The sequence below is a fragment of the Cynocephalus volans genome, chromosome 12, assembly GCF_027409185.1.
Source record: "Cynocephalus volans isolate mCynVol1 chromosome 12, mCynVol1.pri, whole genome shotgun sequence".
Classification (NCBI taxonomy): Eukaryota; Metazoa; Chordata; class Mammalia; order Dermoptera; family Cynocephalidae; genus Cynocephalus; species Cynocephalus volans.
This window is the reverse complement of record NC_084471.1, coordinates 50862500-50880071: the sequence shown is the minus strand read 5'-3', so window position 1 is coordinate 50880071 and position 17572 is coordinate 50862500. Positions and strand designations below refer to the sequence as shown.

Genomic DNA, 17572 nt, shown 5'->3' with positions numbered 1-17572 from the left:
TTTTGTAAAATGGAGATGGTATTTTCCTCTAGGTTATCATGAAGATTAAATGAGATTATACACACATACACAGAGCACAGGGCTTGACACATATTTGGTGTGGGAGTTTGCTGGTTTTTGGGTTTTTTTTTACGTGCATCAATGTAGAATGCTGTTGCTGCTGTTCTTATCATCATTGTTATTATAGCTTACTGCCATTTTTCCGAAGATGGAAAAATTACAACTGATGGGTCATTGATTCTCAAACTTTAATCAGCGTTATCTGAAGGACTTTTAAAACACAAATTGCTGGGTCATGCCTCCATTGTTTCTGATTTAATAAGTTGATGGGTGCAGCCGGAAAATTTTTATTTCTAATGAGCTCCCAAGTGATGCCAGTGATGATACTGCCCTTGTTCAGGGCCATACTTTAAGAACCTCTGGTTAGTTGATGCTAATGATAAGACAGAAAAAATATCTTTGGATGGGGAAGAAATTCTGTTAGTAAGTAACTGAAGTTTTCTCCATTGAGTTTGAAGCTCTTTGCTTAATGACATTGTAAATTAGTCCAAACTTATATATGCAAAATGGAATGGATGTTTGCAGTAGATAGCTATATAGTTTTAGTTAGGTGTATATATACATAGATGTATGCGGGAGGAAATCGGCTTACGTGAGAAAATCAGTTTTCCAAAGTTAAGTTCTCTTCATAAAGTTAATACTTGGAAATAACTTAAACATTGATATAAAACCCCTTTACGTTCCCACAAAAGCAATTCTCCAGTCAGGTAAATGCCATTTTAAAGAAAATTATATCTATCTTAAATATATATTAAATATATATATATATATATATATATAATTTATATATATAGTGTGTATATATAAAATAATTTTGCCCAGTTTTATCTAATATCTCCTATACAGTTGAGCTTTTGTCTTAACCTTTACCTTTAAAAATTTTAGCCATGAAGCAGGAAAATAAAATTGAGATATAATATCATTAAGTTACTCCTTAAGAAATATCTCTTGAGATAACAGTTTGCTGGCTGGCCACTTGCACTAATACTCTTCAAAACTGTTTTCATAGTGTTGAAAACCAGCAGAATTGTTGGTTCCTGTCAGGTATTAATAAGCAGCTCACTTCTTGGTTATATTAAAACACAAATTCATGAACTTAACACTTTCAAGTTGTACTATATTCACATACTAAAATTTTCAAAATGGCTCTTTTTAAAGGATATGTTCAATACAATCCCAGAAATTTGATTAGGAGTTAAGAAATTTGGGTTCTATTCATATTATATTTATTAACAGACTTCATCAAACTACAGAAAATTCATTAATATGTAGTGTCCCATGTTAACTTCAGAGTTCCCATATGTAAAGTGGGTGTGGTTTACCATTCACAGGTAAAGAACATAATTAAATAGCTTGATGTTATCATGGTGTTATTGAAAGATATTGAACTGATCTAGACCATAATCTTGGTCTCCATTCATAATATCTTGTATGAGCTTTTTTTTTTAATCACTTAATATTTTTAGAGAATCGTAATATTAAGTAAGGGATTAGATGATTTAAATAAAAAATATTCTTATCCCCTAAACATTTTGTGACCCCGATTTCTAGAATCCAGTCCATTATTTATTTACGGAATTTTACACACACACACACACACACACACACACACACACACACACGCAGACACACGCAGACACACACACACACCCCACACACACACACCCCCCCACACACACCCCCCACACACACCTGGACTTTGGAGTTACTAAGCACCATGCTTTAGCTAACCATCTGAGCTAATCAGCCATCCCCTGCCTTTAAGTCACTAATTTCTACATAATAATTTTGACATTGTATTTGCTTATTCTTCCCTTTTAGATAACCTGAACTTTCTAGCAAGCCAAATTGTCCTATGTAATTTTGCTAGAATTACTCAAATCCCACTAATTTAGGATTTGTGGTAATTGAGATAGTATATATAATCTTAGTGAATGAAGTTTTTAAAGTAATTTCTTCCACAGTGAATTTTTAGGTGATGGAGGTTTCCCTATTACCAATAGCTTTCACAAATTAAAGATTAAAGATTTAAGAATTTAGCCTGATTTCACCTTGTACATCTAGTAAGATTTCTAGTTCTTAGGATTTTTTATGTCACAGCCTGATATAAATGTTATTCTTTTTCATGATTTTCACTGGTGAAATTAGTACATTTTTATACTTTAATTAGTAATATTTACTTTTCTTCCAAAAAATTATTTCTCATAACTATTTAAGATAGTTTGCTGCTTCCTTCCTAAAATTTAAATTAATATGGATTTATTATAGTTAAGAGAAAGCTGACATGTTTTGAGAATTTGAAAAAATGCTCCTGTAGTGTGTTTCTCTGTGTCATTAGATCAGTAATGACATTAATGTTTTTGTAATAATAATTTTATGTAAACATCTGAATCCAGTGCATAATTTCAATTCTTCTTGAATTAAGTAACCTTTTGAGAATACATAACCTGATTTTATTAATAGAAAAATCAAGGTATTAAAAAGTAGTTTAACAAATATTTAAAACTCTCTCTAGCCTTTTAAATTATTAGACCATAATCTAAAATTGTTTTTTCCATTAAAAACAAATATGTACATAGATACTCTAATACATAATTTTAAAATATTACTTGAAAAATGAAGTATTTCTAAAACAAATGAAGAAAGCTTGTATTTATTAATTCATCAGATGTTAATTAAAGACTTGCTAGGGGCCTGGCACTATCCCTAACAGTAGGTAGTGGTATACAAATCAAACTTCTTGCTACTCCTACAGAATATACACAGGTGTATATATGTGTGGTATGTGCATACATATAAACATGTAAAGGAGATGTTATCAACAATCAAGATAAAGTTAGAGAACAAAGAGATAACAGTATGTTGTAAGCTTTTTAGAAGAAAAATTCATGGAAGACAACAAAAAGATTGAAAAACGATGGAAGACAAAATTTGACCTATTTAATTTCTGAATCTCTGATATACGAGTCGTTGAAGATTTTTAAAAATTATGTTAAAATACCTATGCTCCCTAGGTTTAAACTGATCTTTTTCTGATATGTAGGGGAAAAAATATGTATATTAATGAAAATAATCTAGTTTAAGTTCTAATAATATTATATAGTTCACCAATGTGAATATAAGCTTAGTTTATATAACTTGGAAGAGCTTATCATTTGTCAAAGTTACAAATAGACTTTTTACTCTATAACTACACATTTTGGAAACTATGATACCAATTTTAATTTCAAAAGAATGTTATAACAAGGAAATATTTTCACTAATTTGGATATTCAACTTCAGCCAAGCAACAAAATTCTTTTAATTCCTAGACAGGGGTGGAAAGAGGGAGAATGGGGGCTACACAGTGCATTAGGGGGCATATCATGGTGGCTGTAGGATTCTGGTGTTTGCTTATTTTTACTGATAAGCAAATAATCTCTGCATCTTAATTACTGTATCAGTCATAATATTAAGGGTATCTTTTTTAGGTTTTAAAGTCACTGTGGTGTACCTTTTTAATAAATTTTTATCAGGAGACTGAAGTTTTTAGACATTATTTCTGGATTGTAGTGGAATGAAGTAAATCTAAAAATATTTATTAAAATGTTTTAAAAATATTAAAAGCAGTATGTTATATTAGAAAAGACATGGGCTTTGGTGTCAGTTGGATCTGGATCTTATTGTATGACTTGGGCAAGTTACTTGTGAGCCTTGTTTTTCTCAGGTGCAAAATGGTATCTGTTTTACAGATTTACTATAAAGATGAGAATAAAATTAGTTGTGTCTAGTTTTGGCACATATTAGGCTTTCAGTAAATTGTACCTGTTATTTCTGTAATTGTTAATATAATATTCTCAAATTATAAATACTTGGTTCTATATCACAAAGAATGATCACTATGTCCTAAGTTTCCATTTTAATTTAATAATAGGAATTTTAATTTAATTTAACCATGGAAACATCCATTATGATATCAATTTGAAACCAGACAGATAAGGTAAAATGTTAACCCATGGTTGCTAATGTTACTTGCTAGCTTAATCTTTAATATATAATACATATTAAGGTTCATAATTCTTTAAATGGGATTGTACAGTGATAGTTTGTGCTAATTAAATTTAGGTTGTAGAATTAGTAATTACAGAGCCTCTTGCTTCTTGGGGTTGCAGAGGTTTTTTTTGTTTAGGTTTTTTAAAAATATACATATATTCTGCATCTCTATTCTTAATTTTGTGAGTGAAATATCATGAAAAAGTTACTTCAACATTCTTAAATTTAAAACTTACGAAGTTCATCGCTTCTCGGCCTTTTGGCTAAGATCAAGTGTAAAACTTACGAAGTTAATTTAATACAGTATTTTGAAAATTTGATTAAAATGAGCTGTCTAGTTTGTATTCATATGTGCCTACAGCAAACTCACTGTCTAGTTTTGGATGGCAGCTGAATTATCCTTAACTCAGAGTATTGGGTTTGTGAAATAGGAAGTCTGGAGATGTGCAAGTTTTATTTCATCATTATCCCCAGATTTTAATGAGGTTAGAATAACTTTATTTGTTTGCTTTTTAAAAAAATAAGTGAGATAAAAACAAATTGGAAAATTCATTTCTTAACTTTTTTCATAGATGAAAAATAAATTTTTAGGTTTTTAGCTTTATTGAGGGGGGTTTAGTTTGAATATCCTGTAGTTTTAAGTGCTTTACTTTAGAGATATAATTGCCCCCTTTTATTTCTATTTTTAAGTAAAGAAATGCACAGAATTTCAGTGTCATAAAATAGATGTTCAGGAGTCATCTTTTGACTTAACAGAAAATCTGTTTTTGTACCTATCAGATAGAAACTACAGCACATTATTTTTCTTCAAGCTGTATTTTACTTAGAGGGAAAAAGAGTTGGTCTATCTGTGTCCATTCTTCTATATGTAGGTATTTTATTCATTCATATAGTAAAATGTATTTTGACAGAAATTTGAGACCAAAAGGAGAGGAAATTATCTAAATTCTTGAATTTGTTTTTATAGGAGTTCCATTTGGAATATGACAAATTAGAAGAACGGCCTCACCTGCCATCCACCTTCAACTACAACCCTGCTCAGCAAGCCTTCTAAAAAGACTTCCCTTTTCTTGGGGTATGGCTGTCTCAGCACAATACTCAACATAACTGCAGAACTGATGTGGCTCAGGCACCCTGGTTTTAATTCCTTGAGGATCTGGCAATTGGCTTACGTAAAAGGTCACCATTTGAGGTCCTGCCTTACTAATTATGTGCTGCCCAACAACTAAATTTGTAATTTGTTTTTCTCTAGTTCGAGCAGGGTCTGAATTTTTTCATTTATTTTCCTTTTTGCCAGCAGACAGACTTGGGTCTGTAAAGACAAGCAAGTACACTGACAGAAGTTTACCATTTAGTTTCTAAAATGTAAAAAAGAAAACCCACAAAAGACTCAACAAAATTAGACCACAAAATTTGCATTGTTCATTGTAGCACTATTGGTAATAAAATAACAAATGTTTGTGCATTTTTATGTGAGGATCCTTCTCGTATTTCATTTGGAAAGATGAGCAAGGTCTGCTTCCTTCATTTTACTTCCCCTTCTGTTTTTGAAAGGCAGTTTTGCCAAGCTTAATGCAAGAATATCTGACTGTTTAGAAGAAAGATATTGCCACAATCTCTGGATGGTTTCCAGGGTTGTGTTATTACTGAGCTTCATCTTTCCAGAATGAGCAAAACACTGTCCAGTCTTTGTTACGATTTTGTAATAAATGTGTACATTTTTTTTAAATTTTTGGACATCACATGAATAAAGGTATGTATGTACGAATGTGTATATATTATATATATGACATCTATTTTGGAAAATGTTTGCCCTGCTGTACCTCATTTTTAGGAGGTGTGCATGGATGCAATATATGAAAATGGGACATTCTGGAACTGCTGGTCAGGGGACTTTGTCGCCCTGTGCACTAAAGGGCCAGATTTTCAGCAGCCAAGGACATCCATACCCAAGTGAATGTGATGGGACTTAAAGAAGTGAACTGAGACAATTCACTCTGGCTGTTTGAACAGCAGCGTTTCATAGGAAGAGAAAAAAAGATCAATCTTGTATTTTCTGACCACATAAAGGCTTCTTCTCTTTGTAATAAAGTAGAAAAGCTCTCCTCACTGCAGTGTTGACTTTGATTTGAAATTGTGAAATTATTTCTTCAACATGAAAAACACTGAAGTTTTACAAATATCAAACTGAATGGTGTGACTAAATTAAGATTTTTTTTTCCAGCTTTCAACAAGTAATTTAAGGAAACTATAGTGAACCATTTCACTTGTAGGTTAAAAATGTAGAAATTCTTAGTATTAACCAGAGAAAATTTTTATGGATTATGGCAGCATTAGAAATAAAACATCCTGAACATTCTTGGGACTCAATCATACTAATTTTCTTCTGTGAGGAATTTCTTGATAGACATTTGAGATTTATCTTTAAGAAGTATTGCACACATTAAGGTAAGCCAAAAGGTGGGGCGGGGAGACTTTACCTTCAGTTTGCTGACCTGGATATTTCACAATTACAAGTTGATTTATTTTTTTCCCATCTAAATACAAATAACTATATTTAAAAATGACTGAAGACTGAAGCTACCAAAGCAAAACTAGAGAGTAGAAAAAAGGCAGTGAGTTTTGATTCTTTAAATTTTCATTTTTTACCTATTTTTCTATGAAGGGTGCAAGTTTATTGACATTCACCAAATTATGTTTGAAAATGAAACATTTATGACATTGCTGTGTTTGAGTATCGAGAATATAAAGTGGTTTAAAATTTACCTTTTTCTATGTATTTTGAGATATGAGAAACAAACAAACAAAAAAAGATTTTATTTTTATCTTTCAGAATTAAACCAAAGCATTTCCTCAGTAGGAAAGATGGCACTTATGGAATTATAGTTTTAACTGTCATGCAAAAAAGCTTCACAGAACACTACACCGTATTTTACATAAACCAGGGTCAAATCCTAGAAATCAGTTTCCTTAAAAAAGTAAAGATTTTTTCATAATGATTCACTTTGTAAGTGTAGCCTTTCCTACATAACCATGAGTGAGAAACAGGTGGGAAGAAAGAAAGACAATGGAATGGGGATCTTTAGTCTTATGAATATAAACAATAATATGGATTAAAGTCTCAGCTGAAGCATGATCATGATTGATACTGTATGAATGACTCAGAAAAACAAGATAGCTCATATCAAGTGGTTTGTTGTCTTGGCTCTTTTTTTTTTTTTTTAACTGCTGTATACAGAGTTTTATGTGCACACTTTTCCAGTTTTCTGAGTTTTTTTTTATCTTGAATCACCAAAATGAGAAAACTGTTGCATGTGAACCAAGTTTTTATAGCTTGTTAATATCAGAAGTTACCATGCTCTTAACTTTAAATACAAGTTTTAAAATTCTATTTGAAATCTTTAAAATTCTACATTAAACTTTTTAATGTAACACACTGTTATATTCCTTGGTTTTATAACTTGTGATGACCTAAACTAATTATATTTCACATTTTCTTTCTTAGGTTTAATTTTGTTAATTTCCCCCTATTTGCTAGTGAAATAGATGTGTACACTATGTTAAGTAAATTTTAAGATTAAACTATAATTGGCTTTCTAAAGAGCTACTTAATTGCTTTAATCTATTAAGTTCCTTGATCTTGATAGATTAAATCTTTTAAGTTCCTTGATAGATTAAATCTGTTAATCTATTAAATCTTCTTTAATCTAGTTGGTTGCGAATTTATCTATGCTTCTTGCGATGGTACTATATATGATAAAACTTAATATTCAGGGATTTTTTCACTGCACAAATAGTTTTTCTTAGATATAATAAATTTTAATTAAGAACTGAAAGTTTATTTAAATTCTTGCAGTATATATAAAGCCAACCATTAACTGGTCTTTTCCTTTTGCCACTGAAATTGGGACACAGCAGGTGCTTGATAAATACTTGTTGATTAAATGGTATAAGTTTATATTTCAATTTGAAAATAAAATGTACAAATTAAAGCATTGGGCTTTGAGATAATTTACTATCTTTTGCTATAATTTCATCTTCACAAGAATCTTTTAAAGCATTTTCAATTAACCTTCAGAAATTTCAGTTTTTCCACTCTATCCTTTCTGGTTAATCCCTTCCTCTGAATCTTATTTTATTCACAAACCATAGATTTCATTCTGTTACATAGATTTCATTCTGTTACATCCATTGCTCATTAAATATGTGACATCTGAGCATTGCGGTAAAGAGGACTCACTTATTTCATTTAACTTAGATTTGCTTAATAGCATCAATTTTGTAAATAAGAATTGCTGAAAATCTAAACGTGTGTGGAAAGAGAGGGTGTCTGCATTAAATGTTCTCTTAACCATGGTTTGTCTATATAGTAGACAAACTTCTTAATAAAGAAGACCTAGTAATGCCTACTAACTAGGTTTCATTAAGATAGTCTCTGGAGAAATGAGATATGACATTGAGATGATTTTACTTCCCAAAAGCTAGATCCTAATGGTGGGTCACAAGACTCTCTCCTTGCCACTGGCATTACCAGTAAATTAGATCATACCATGAAAGATGACAGATCTGGGAGATTAAGCAGATAACACACATTGAATGTCAAAATTGAGATCTAAACCTAAACCAGTAGTTTGGTATGTCGACTTGAATCACACAGGATACATTGAGTCAGGAGAATTATTTAGGTTTTGCACTTTGGTTGGTAAATAAATAAAGGATGGTGAAATATAACATGGCTTAAGGGTGGTTCATGTCAAACAATATGAATTGTGACTCTGTTGCCAAAAATACTACTGTAATTTTTAGCCCCATTAAGAAAAGCATAATGCTCAGACCAAGACAGGAAGCCCACTATAGTTGATACAGTCACATCACAAATCTGAAGTATTGGGTCCAGTTTGAAATCTGTATTTTGAGAATTGCCATGTCTGGGGAAGGCAGAAGGGAAGAGATTATATTGTTTGGCAGCTAGAAGGCATGCTGTAATCCTGTCTGAAGAGTATCCACGTTTTGTAGTAAATTTAAAACGTCATACCCAAAAAACAAAGGATCACATTCAAGCACTGTCAATGAAAGGTAGATACATTTATGTGGCTGAAGAGTAGAACTAGGACCAATAGGAGAGAGTTACTTCAGTGCAATATTAGAAAGTAACTGAAGTAATTAGGATTTTGAAATGAGTTACTTTGTAAGGCATTAGATTCAACCTCAGAACATAACCAAGGAGAGTGGCTGGGCAGTGTTCTGTGCATAAGGTAAGGAATTGAACCAAATGGTCTTAAGCATTTCTATGGTTCACTAAAGTGTTGAAGTAAGATAACTACTGTATTTCAGTCAATCTAACTGCTAACTATTGTAAGGTACACCATTTTTATGTACCACTAGGGGAGAAAACCTCGATTAAACTATGACAAACCACCAATTACAAAACATCCCAATTTCAAAGATGTTATGTGAAGAAAGAATGTGTCTTAGAACTGATAAGAGGTAGAGCTTGGAGAAGAGACAACAAAAGGACAACTGAGGGGAGATATGACAGCTGTCTTCAAACATAGGAAGGACTTCAATGAGGAAAAGGGCAAATCTCAAACCAACATGTGGAAGTTGAGTGAGACAGATTTTGGTTCTGTACTAAGGCGCTGTCCCACAGTACTAGCTGCTTCATGAAGTAAGGATTTAAGGATTATATCAATAAAAGTGTTCAGGCAGAAACTGGATGACTATCAGAATTACTATTGATAGGACTGCTTTTTTGAGTAAAAAGTTGGATTTGATTCCAGGCCTCTTCAGCTCTTTATCTTTTTCTTGATCTGAAATTGGGGACTATGATGTCATCAGAGCTAAAAAGTATGTACTGAAAGCATTAACCTAGCATTAAGATGTGCTGTTCTGTGAAACATGGATAAGATAATGGATAATCATGGGTAATTTTACTTAAAATTACTGCTATATCTTTGGAAAGAAATTTAAATCCAGAAAGAATTACAAAAGGCAACTTTACTCAATTCACCTGTTGGTTTTTTGACATTAGGAACAGGAAAGTGAAACATTAATAAAGCACAAATAGTAAATCATGTATGTGTATATTCATCAAATTTATGTGTGTTATGTATTTTAATTCTACATTCAGAGGAGGGAAGAGACAAATTTTGATAAGTTTTGAGGTAAATGTTTAGCCTGAAATTATATGTTGCATTAGTGTGCAGTATCCTGTTTTTTGCTACAGTAGTGATCACAAACCAGATTGAGCAATATTCCTATTTCTTATTTAAAAAGATTGATCATTAAATTTGGTTGTGTAAAAGGCTCAATTTGGATTGAGATGGCTGCAGGAAAGTCAGTTACCCTCACCAAAGTCAGTTACCCTCTAAGTTAGGTAATTCACAGACTAATGTACATAAGAATCACCTGGGAAGCATATTAATGTCCATTTTCGGCCCTATTTTCAAACATTCTGATTTTTGAATGTCTTTGGGAGAGGCAAGGAACACATAATTTAGCAAATACGAGTCATTTCTTAAGTCAGTGAAAAACCAGTCACGCTACCCTTTGCCTATTGTACAAGTATTGACTAGAATAAAGTCAAGTTTTTGGTGAAATTCCACTAAGTTATTCTTTTATTCCTATGTATCAGGGGCATTTACTTTTTCCTCTATCATCCAGTGTTCTAGCACAGAAACCATATTATTGCGGTAGTATTTATTAGCAGAACAGGAGGAAGGCTGAATCCATTCCCAAGTATAAAAGCAAAGATGCTCCGCTATTTTCTGGGAACATTTTTGCTAGATCTTAGATTTCTACTTCAGTTTGCATGTATAAAAATGCTTATGGCAATTATGAGTACATGCATTATCTATCATGTCCATTAATTAAAAATGTTTTAAAGTCCTGTTAATCCAGTTGTGTAAATACTATGACCTGACAAGATTTGAATGATATGTATCCTTATAAGAACTCAATATTTCTAAGGCTCTTTAAAAAGGTAATCATTTCCATGTTTATCCTACAGTTTTCTCATTTAAATGACTTCTTGGAAATCAAAATTCACAATGGTCATAATTGTCATAACCCACTCTCTGTTGAAAACCCAAATTATTGCATAGTCAAGTAGCAGATGATCACCAGTTGACATGTGCTAAAATACTTTAGCTAGTAAACTAGTTATCTTCTACATAGCAAAAGCAGTTATTCTTCATGAGATTTATCTTAGTTTTCATTTACAAGGCCTGATAGGCACCATACCACAAATATGTTTTGACATCTTCTTAAAGAAGTGAAATAAAACACTTCATTTATGCCAAAAGTGTTAGTTCTTTTAAACAATAATTGAGGGTACTAGCTGTGAAAAACAAAATTCTTCACTATGAATCAGAGCTGATCTATGGTTTGCATAAGCATTTCCTGAAATGTAATGTTTAGTAATCTTTATTTGCTTTTGGCCTAAGTGACATTTTGACCACATAATTAAAATTTTAAAACTTGAATGACTTTTTCTTCCAAGCCAATCTATTTTCTAGTGCATACCAAAGATAAATTTGATAATAACATAAAAGTTCTTAGAGCATTTTGGAAGAAATGCCTCAAATTTCAAGAGTGGTATGATGGCTGAATCTGCTTGATTCTTTTTAGAATCAGGCCTCTTGATACTTTTTTATAATGGAAAAACTTTTAAATTAACATTCCTCAAAATTATACATCTCAATGAGAAAAAATTACATGAGGGAAATAACATATAGTTTCATCTTGTGTATAAAAATAAAGATTTGGGGCAGCCAGAATGTTTCAAAGCTACCTTTAAATCTGTTACATACTGAACATTTATTTTAAGATGTAGTTTTAATTACCATTTGTAACTATATGAAAAATGGGCTGTCTTTGAGTTTAAATATTTCCCCTTTTAAGAGAAAGATATTTTTGATTTTTTGTTTTGAATGTTTTAAGTAATTTGTCTTCAAATAATATTCTTCAAAGATAAAATGTTATGTCCTGTTACTGCATGAAAATTATACCACTTTTAAAAAATGCAAGTCATATTACCCCTCTACTCAAAAAAAGTTATTTCTGGGTTTCCCCTTTTTTATCTAAAGTTTTTATAATTTTTTTCAGCCTACTTTAAATGATTGAGTGTAGACCTAAAATTTGAATATTAAATTAGTTGACTTGCACATCACTTTGGAATCCAAATTCTCTCTCATGAAGATGAGCCAAAATCATTTCCTTAGCTTCTCTACATCTGCAATGACATTTTGTTAACGTACAACAAAATCCATTAGGTAGAAGTGTTTGTAAATTGATAGCATGGAAAAGAAAGGTGCAAACTTTTGTTTTAGAGAACGTTAAGGTTGGGATATCCTTTCCAATTTTGAATTAACTACTTTTTCAGCATTTTGGGGATAATGGAAAGGTCATAGTTTCCTAAACCATTTCAAGTGAATACTGAAGAAACTGGAAGATGAGCCCAGGAGGTATATGATAGGCTGTCTTCCCATATCTTAAGTGGAGTAATTTGTAAGGCTTTTTTCTTACAAATATCCTACATAAAACAAGAGAGCAGAATAAGGAACATTACACAGATGTTATGGCAAGGCAGATTTCAGTCTACAATAAGCAAATACCACTTCATAATTTTTCCAAAGGTCCAAAAGTCAAGTTGGTGGCATTAGGAGTTAACGATTTTTTCATTACTGGAAGTGTCCAAGCAAAGAAAAAATATTGTCAGACGTATTAGGTGATTTCCCGCATGAAGAAAATAGGATTCCTTCTACCCTAGAATTATTTAATGACTTGTTTTATTAACATCTAGTTATTCTCTATATTTACTTCTACATTGAATCTAGCTTGAATTTCTAACAAGCCTGTAGAAACCTAAGTACCAATTACCCTGTCCTGCATAAAACAGTACTGCTTATATGAAGGGTCGTCAAAAAGTTCATGGATTCATATTATCTTTTAATTCCATTTTTCCATGAACTTTTTCAAGTATCTTCATATTTGCTGTGCATCTGAAAAAGAACTATTTTCAACACAAATGTGATTCACAGTAAAATTAAACAGGGATTAAATTATGAGCACCTTCATCTTCTACCCACTGTACCTTTCATAGTCAAGTTTCACAGTGATTTTGATCAAGCCTAATTGTACTTCAGTATAAGTATATAAACATTTTAAATCCATTTGTAAATGCTTTTTGCATTACCTACACTTCTTTCTTTTCTCCCCCCTCTCCCATATAGAAATATCTTAGAGGTGGCATAGTATGGCAGAAAATTAATCTCCTGGCCTTGTCACTTAATGTGTGTGCAGCCTTGGAAAAATTACTTAATCTCTCTGAATTTTTTCCTCTCCTCATAGGAAGATTAAATTAAGGTATTTGTATATAACCTAGTGTATATTAGGTGTTCAATAGATGTAGATCCATTTCGCCAAAGACAAACATTCTCTCTGTTAGCTATCCTTCTAAGAGCCACTCTTCAAATTTCAGGATTATTTTAAAATACTTTTCAAGTTGACTAGATGCTGTTATGTTGGCAATATCTAAATTTTTGAAAGACATGGCAAGAACAAAACTTGAAATTAGGTCCTAGAATGTTAAAACTATCTTAGTCCAATTCTTTTGTATGAAGAGGAGGAAACTAATGATTTACCTCATGTCAAACTATTGACTGTTAAAGCTGGAACAAAGCCTCTTGATTTCTAGCTTTCTAATTCCAAAGTTGATTTCCCTTTTACTACATGTTTGTGTATATATCTCTCATAGAAATTCATTTCATTTAGCATGAAAGACTAACAGTTGGTGAAAAATAAGGAACTCTAACCAGCACTACCAGTAGGATATTAAGAATTTACCAATGTGAAGTGATTATCTGTGTTTTTTGCTTTTCTCAGTTGCAAACATAAAGGCTGTATGCAAACATAAATTTGAACTTTAAAAAAATATATTTTTAATAAAGGGCTGATCAGTTAGCTCAGTTGGTTAGAGAGCAGGCTTATAACACCAAGGTCATGGGTTTGGATCCCTGTAACAGCCAGCTGCTATTCCCAACCCCCTTAAAAAAAAAAAAAAAAAAAAATATATATATATATATATACACACACACATATATATATATGTTTTTAAAATAATTATTTCAAACAAAATGCAAAGTTTTGGGGCGTTTCCTGGTTAAAGCTGACCTAGGTGATACTTAAGATCCCTTCCTGTTCTAATATACTATGATTATAAATATCTAGAAATAATAAGTAGTGTTTTCAGTAATATATGCTTAATAGGCTTATGGCCAAGAAAAATATATAGAAAAATAGTGGCCACATAGGAAATATATTTTGAATTTAAAATTCTGAGGCTAATAACAAATATGAATATTTAACGTTCACAATAGTACATGGCAAGAAATTTAATTTTTTGGTATCAGCAGCTGGAAATCATTTAGTACAATTGCAAACCTTTTAAAAGTTAAGACCAAACAGAAAGGAAACTCAGTTTTCTGTGACATTAACAAATCTACAATTGTCTCTGTGAAATGAAAAGATAAAATGTTGCTGTATGGTTTTCTTTGTTGAATCACTCATACTTTCATTATTTTACTCTTATCTAATTATCCTTAGTTGCAAAAGTCTAAAGCCTATCAGAATGTGAATTTTAATGAAAAAAGGTGATGATAAAATATTAATTTTCTCACCAATGTATTTAAGCTTTTCAAGTGTTTAGTAGAAGTTTGTTATTGAAAAATAGTGTCTAAACATTTTCCCAACATGCTCTAAATTCCTTTCTATTCCTATAAAAGCCCTCAAGATAATTCTTTTTAGAATCTTTTAATAAAAGTATATATAGATATGAAATTGTATATTGCAACTTTAATATCAATCACAGGACTTTGAAGAATGCTGATCATGAGAAAGAATTATTTAAAAAAAATAGTTTTAATGTTTTTCTTCAGATAGTTTTTCTTTTAAATGGAACTTCATCAAGACACGGCCATGATGCTCCTGAAAAAACTGCTGCAGACCATGATGTAAATCAAATTAAGTCAGTCTGGTTCTGAGTGTTACATTTTTTTTTTTTTTTTTTTTTAAAGATGACCGGTAAGGGGATCTTAACCCTTGACTTGGTATTGTCAGCACCATACTCTCCCAAGTGAGTGAACCGGCCATCGCTATATAGGGATCTGAACCCGTGGCCTTGGTGTTATCAGCACCGCACTCTCCCAAGTGAGCTATGCACTGGCCCTAGTGTTACATTTTTAATCTTAATTTTAATTGATGGAACACTACTCACAGAAAGTACTAGCTTCTTTTTCTGTGTTGCCCCTGCCCTCCATAGGGAACAGAAGTTTCTAAGTGAACTCAAAGCTTAGCATTTCTGAGGTCCTGGGGTTCTTCCTACCATCTGACTTACAGAACCAGTGGTGACCCCTTTTTTGAAACAGAGGGACTGACATACCAGTCTTCCTTGGGAAAGTGATAAGGCAGCCCCACCTCAAGTAAATGAAACTGAAAACAAACATGTCCAGTGTTCCATTAAGGATAAAATATAAATTTACTTAATTTGTGAAATCTTTCGATATGCTGACTTTCAGTAAGAACGACATGAAGGTAGTAGGAGGTCAGAAAGGACAAGCAAACTAATTTAGAAATAGGATATACAATGAAAAAAGTAAATGTTTAAAGAATAGAAGGCTGGATAGCAACAGTTTCTTCAAATACTTTAGGAATAATTGTAAGGAAAGTAACTGCAGAACTAGAAAAAATGGATTTAAAAAGCTCTTATGAATTTGGGTTAAATGAAGACAGAACTTTTGGATATTGTTCCCTAGACTTAGAAGACCATATTCCTTCAGTCTGAGGCAGAGGTTTCATTCATGGAACACTTCAAGCTCTGGAGACATTGAAAAATGAATCATATTCATTAAATTATTCTTAGCCCCCACATCCTTGTATTTTATGAGCATTAATAGGAGTTAATTCTGTCTCAAGGTTCATTCAGTCCTTCAGCATACCAAGCTAGAATAATTGGATCTTGTTATTTGGTCATCACTGCCTCCGATCTTAGACGCCACTTTAGCTTTCTTGAAAAGATTATTATAACCTGCAATAGGAAAAAGATTCAGAGTGAAAATTTGTGATCTCAGGTTAAGGTGTTTCAGCTATTAAATTCACTTTTCCTTTCAGGTAATGCATTCAGCAACAATTGTCTTCATGCCAACAATAAAGGAAGAAAATAATATAATTCCTAGGTGTAAAAAAAAAGTCTGCTTTCTCAAAACCTAAAAGGTATTAAGTACAAAGAGATTTCCAAATCCTGCATCTTCTTAATTTATTTAGAAAAACACTTAGGATCTTCCTGTAATTGAACTTGATTTGCTTGGAAATACTCGTTACCCATCACATAAAGGAATACATTACTGCAAAATAACATCAGAACTGCAGTCGAAAGGTACTCAATACCAGTTAAGTAACATTAGAAGTCTAGGAAAGGGAAGTCAAGAATTCCATGATTCAGTGTTTCCATATTCATCAGGAACAGAACTCTAATTGTGTCTTCATTTGGGAGTTGCAAACCAAGAGAAAGATATGTTTATATATATTTTGTAAAGACGTGAATATTCTGACTTTATTCTTCAAAATATGTAGGTCAAAAAAGTTCTCAAGTTTGATTTTATGATATAAGTGGGGTTTGGAAAAAGGTAATCTTTTAAAAAAAATGGTCACGAAAAGAACAGAGGCTGAAGGTATGCATGGGCAAGGTGGAGGGAGCAACGGGAAGTATTAAGAGAGCAGAAAGCAGCTCTAGAAGCATTACCTGTCCCAGGTGGGTCTGCACGCCGCTGTCGTCTTGCACAGCACTCCTGGAAAGCTCAACTGCAAATCCCGGGGCGGGCCAGGGATAGCAGGACGCCTAAGGAAGGAAACAAAATAGAAAGGATTCTGTTCCCCGGAGCCCCGAAGCGAGGGGGCCGTCCAGATGGGGAAATTGGCGTCTTTTTCCAGGCTGCCAGCCTTGCCACCTGTTTCCTTCGATCCCTACTCAGTCAGCCCCAGCTGTGGGGGCAAATCAAGTTGGGGTGGACCCGGCTGCCTGAGCCTAAGTCGTCGTGATGCCCACCGAGGGCCCAGGCAGCAAATTCCCTCGATCTCGCCAGACGCAGGCTCCTGCCCCCACGCGCGTTGCCTCCACAGTAAACTCCGCCTGACTCAGTCTGTTTCGCTCCAGTGCCAGACCCGTCTGGGCCGGGCTGGGGCCGGGGACGCGGGCCCGCGCCCAGCGGGTGGGAAGGCCGGGGCCAGCGGCCGGACGGTGACCGCGCTCGCTGAGGAGGTGGCAGCAGCGGCTACGGCGCGGCTGGGTCACAGCTCCGGCCCCGCCCGCGGCGTGGGAACCTGCTCGCCCGGGGGCTTCCACCTCTGTCCGCCGGGCCCTGCCGCACCCGGCGTCCCCCGCTCCCGCTCTCCGGGGAGCGCCCGCTGCTCGGCCGCCGCGCCC

The 17572-nt window shown here is 33.4% G+C and overlaps 1 protein-coding gene and 1 pseudogene across 2 annotated transcripts in view; both read left to right on the top strand.

Annotated features, from left to right (window-relative positions):
* The window catches only part of CNOT2 (CCR4-NOT transcription complex subunit 2), a 108601-nt gene extending 102400 nt beyond the window's left edge, over nucleotides 1–6201 (top strand). For both annotated transcript variants that reach the window (XM_063075080.1, XM_063075081.1), the window contains one exon: nucleotides 5060–6201. In XM_063075080.1, the coding sequence (XP_062931150.1) occupies nucleotides 5060–5146 (87 nt within the window). In that variant the 3' untranslated portion in view covers nucleotides 5147–6201. The remainder of the gene's footprint in view (nucleotides 1–5059) is intronic.
* On the top strand, nucleotides 4336–4489 carry LOC134361438 (U2 spliceosomal RNA; annotated as a pseudogene).
* Nucleotides 6202–17572: the final 11371 nt, after the last annotated feature.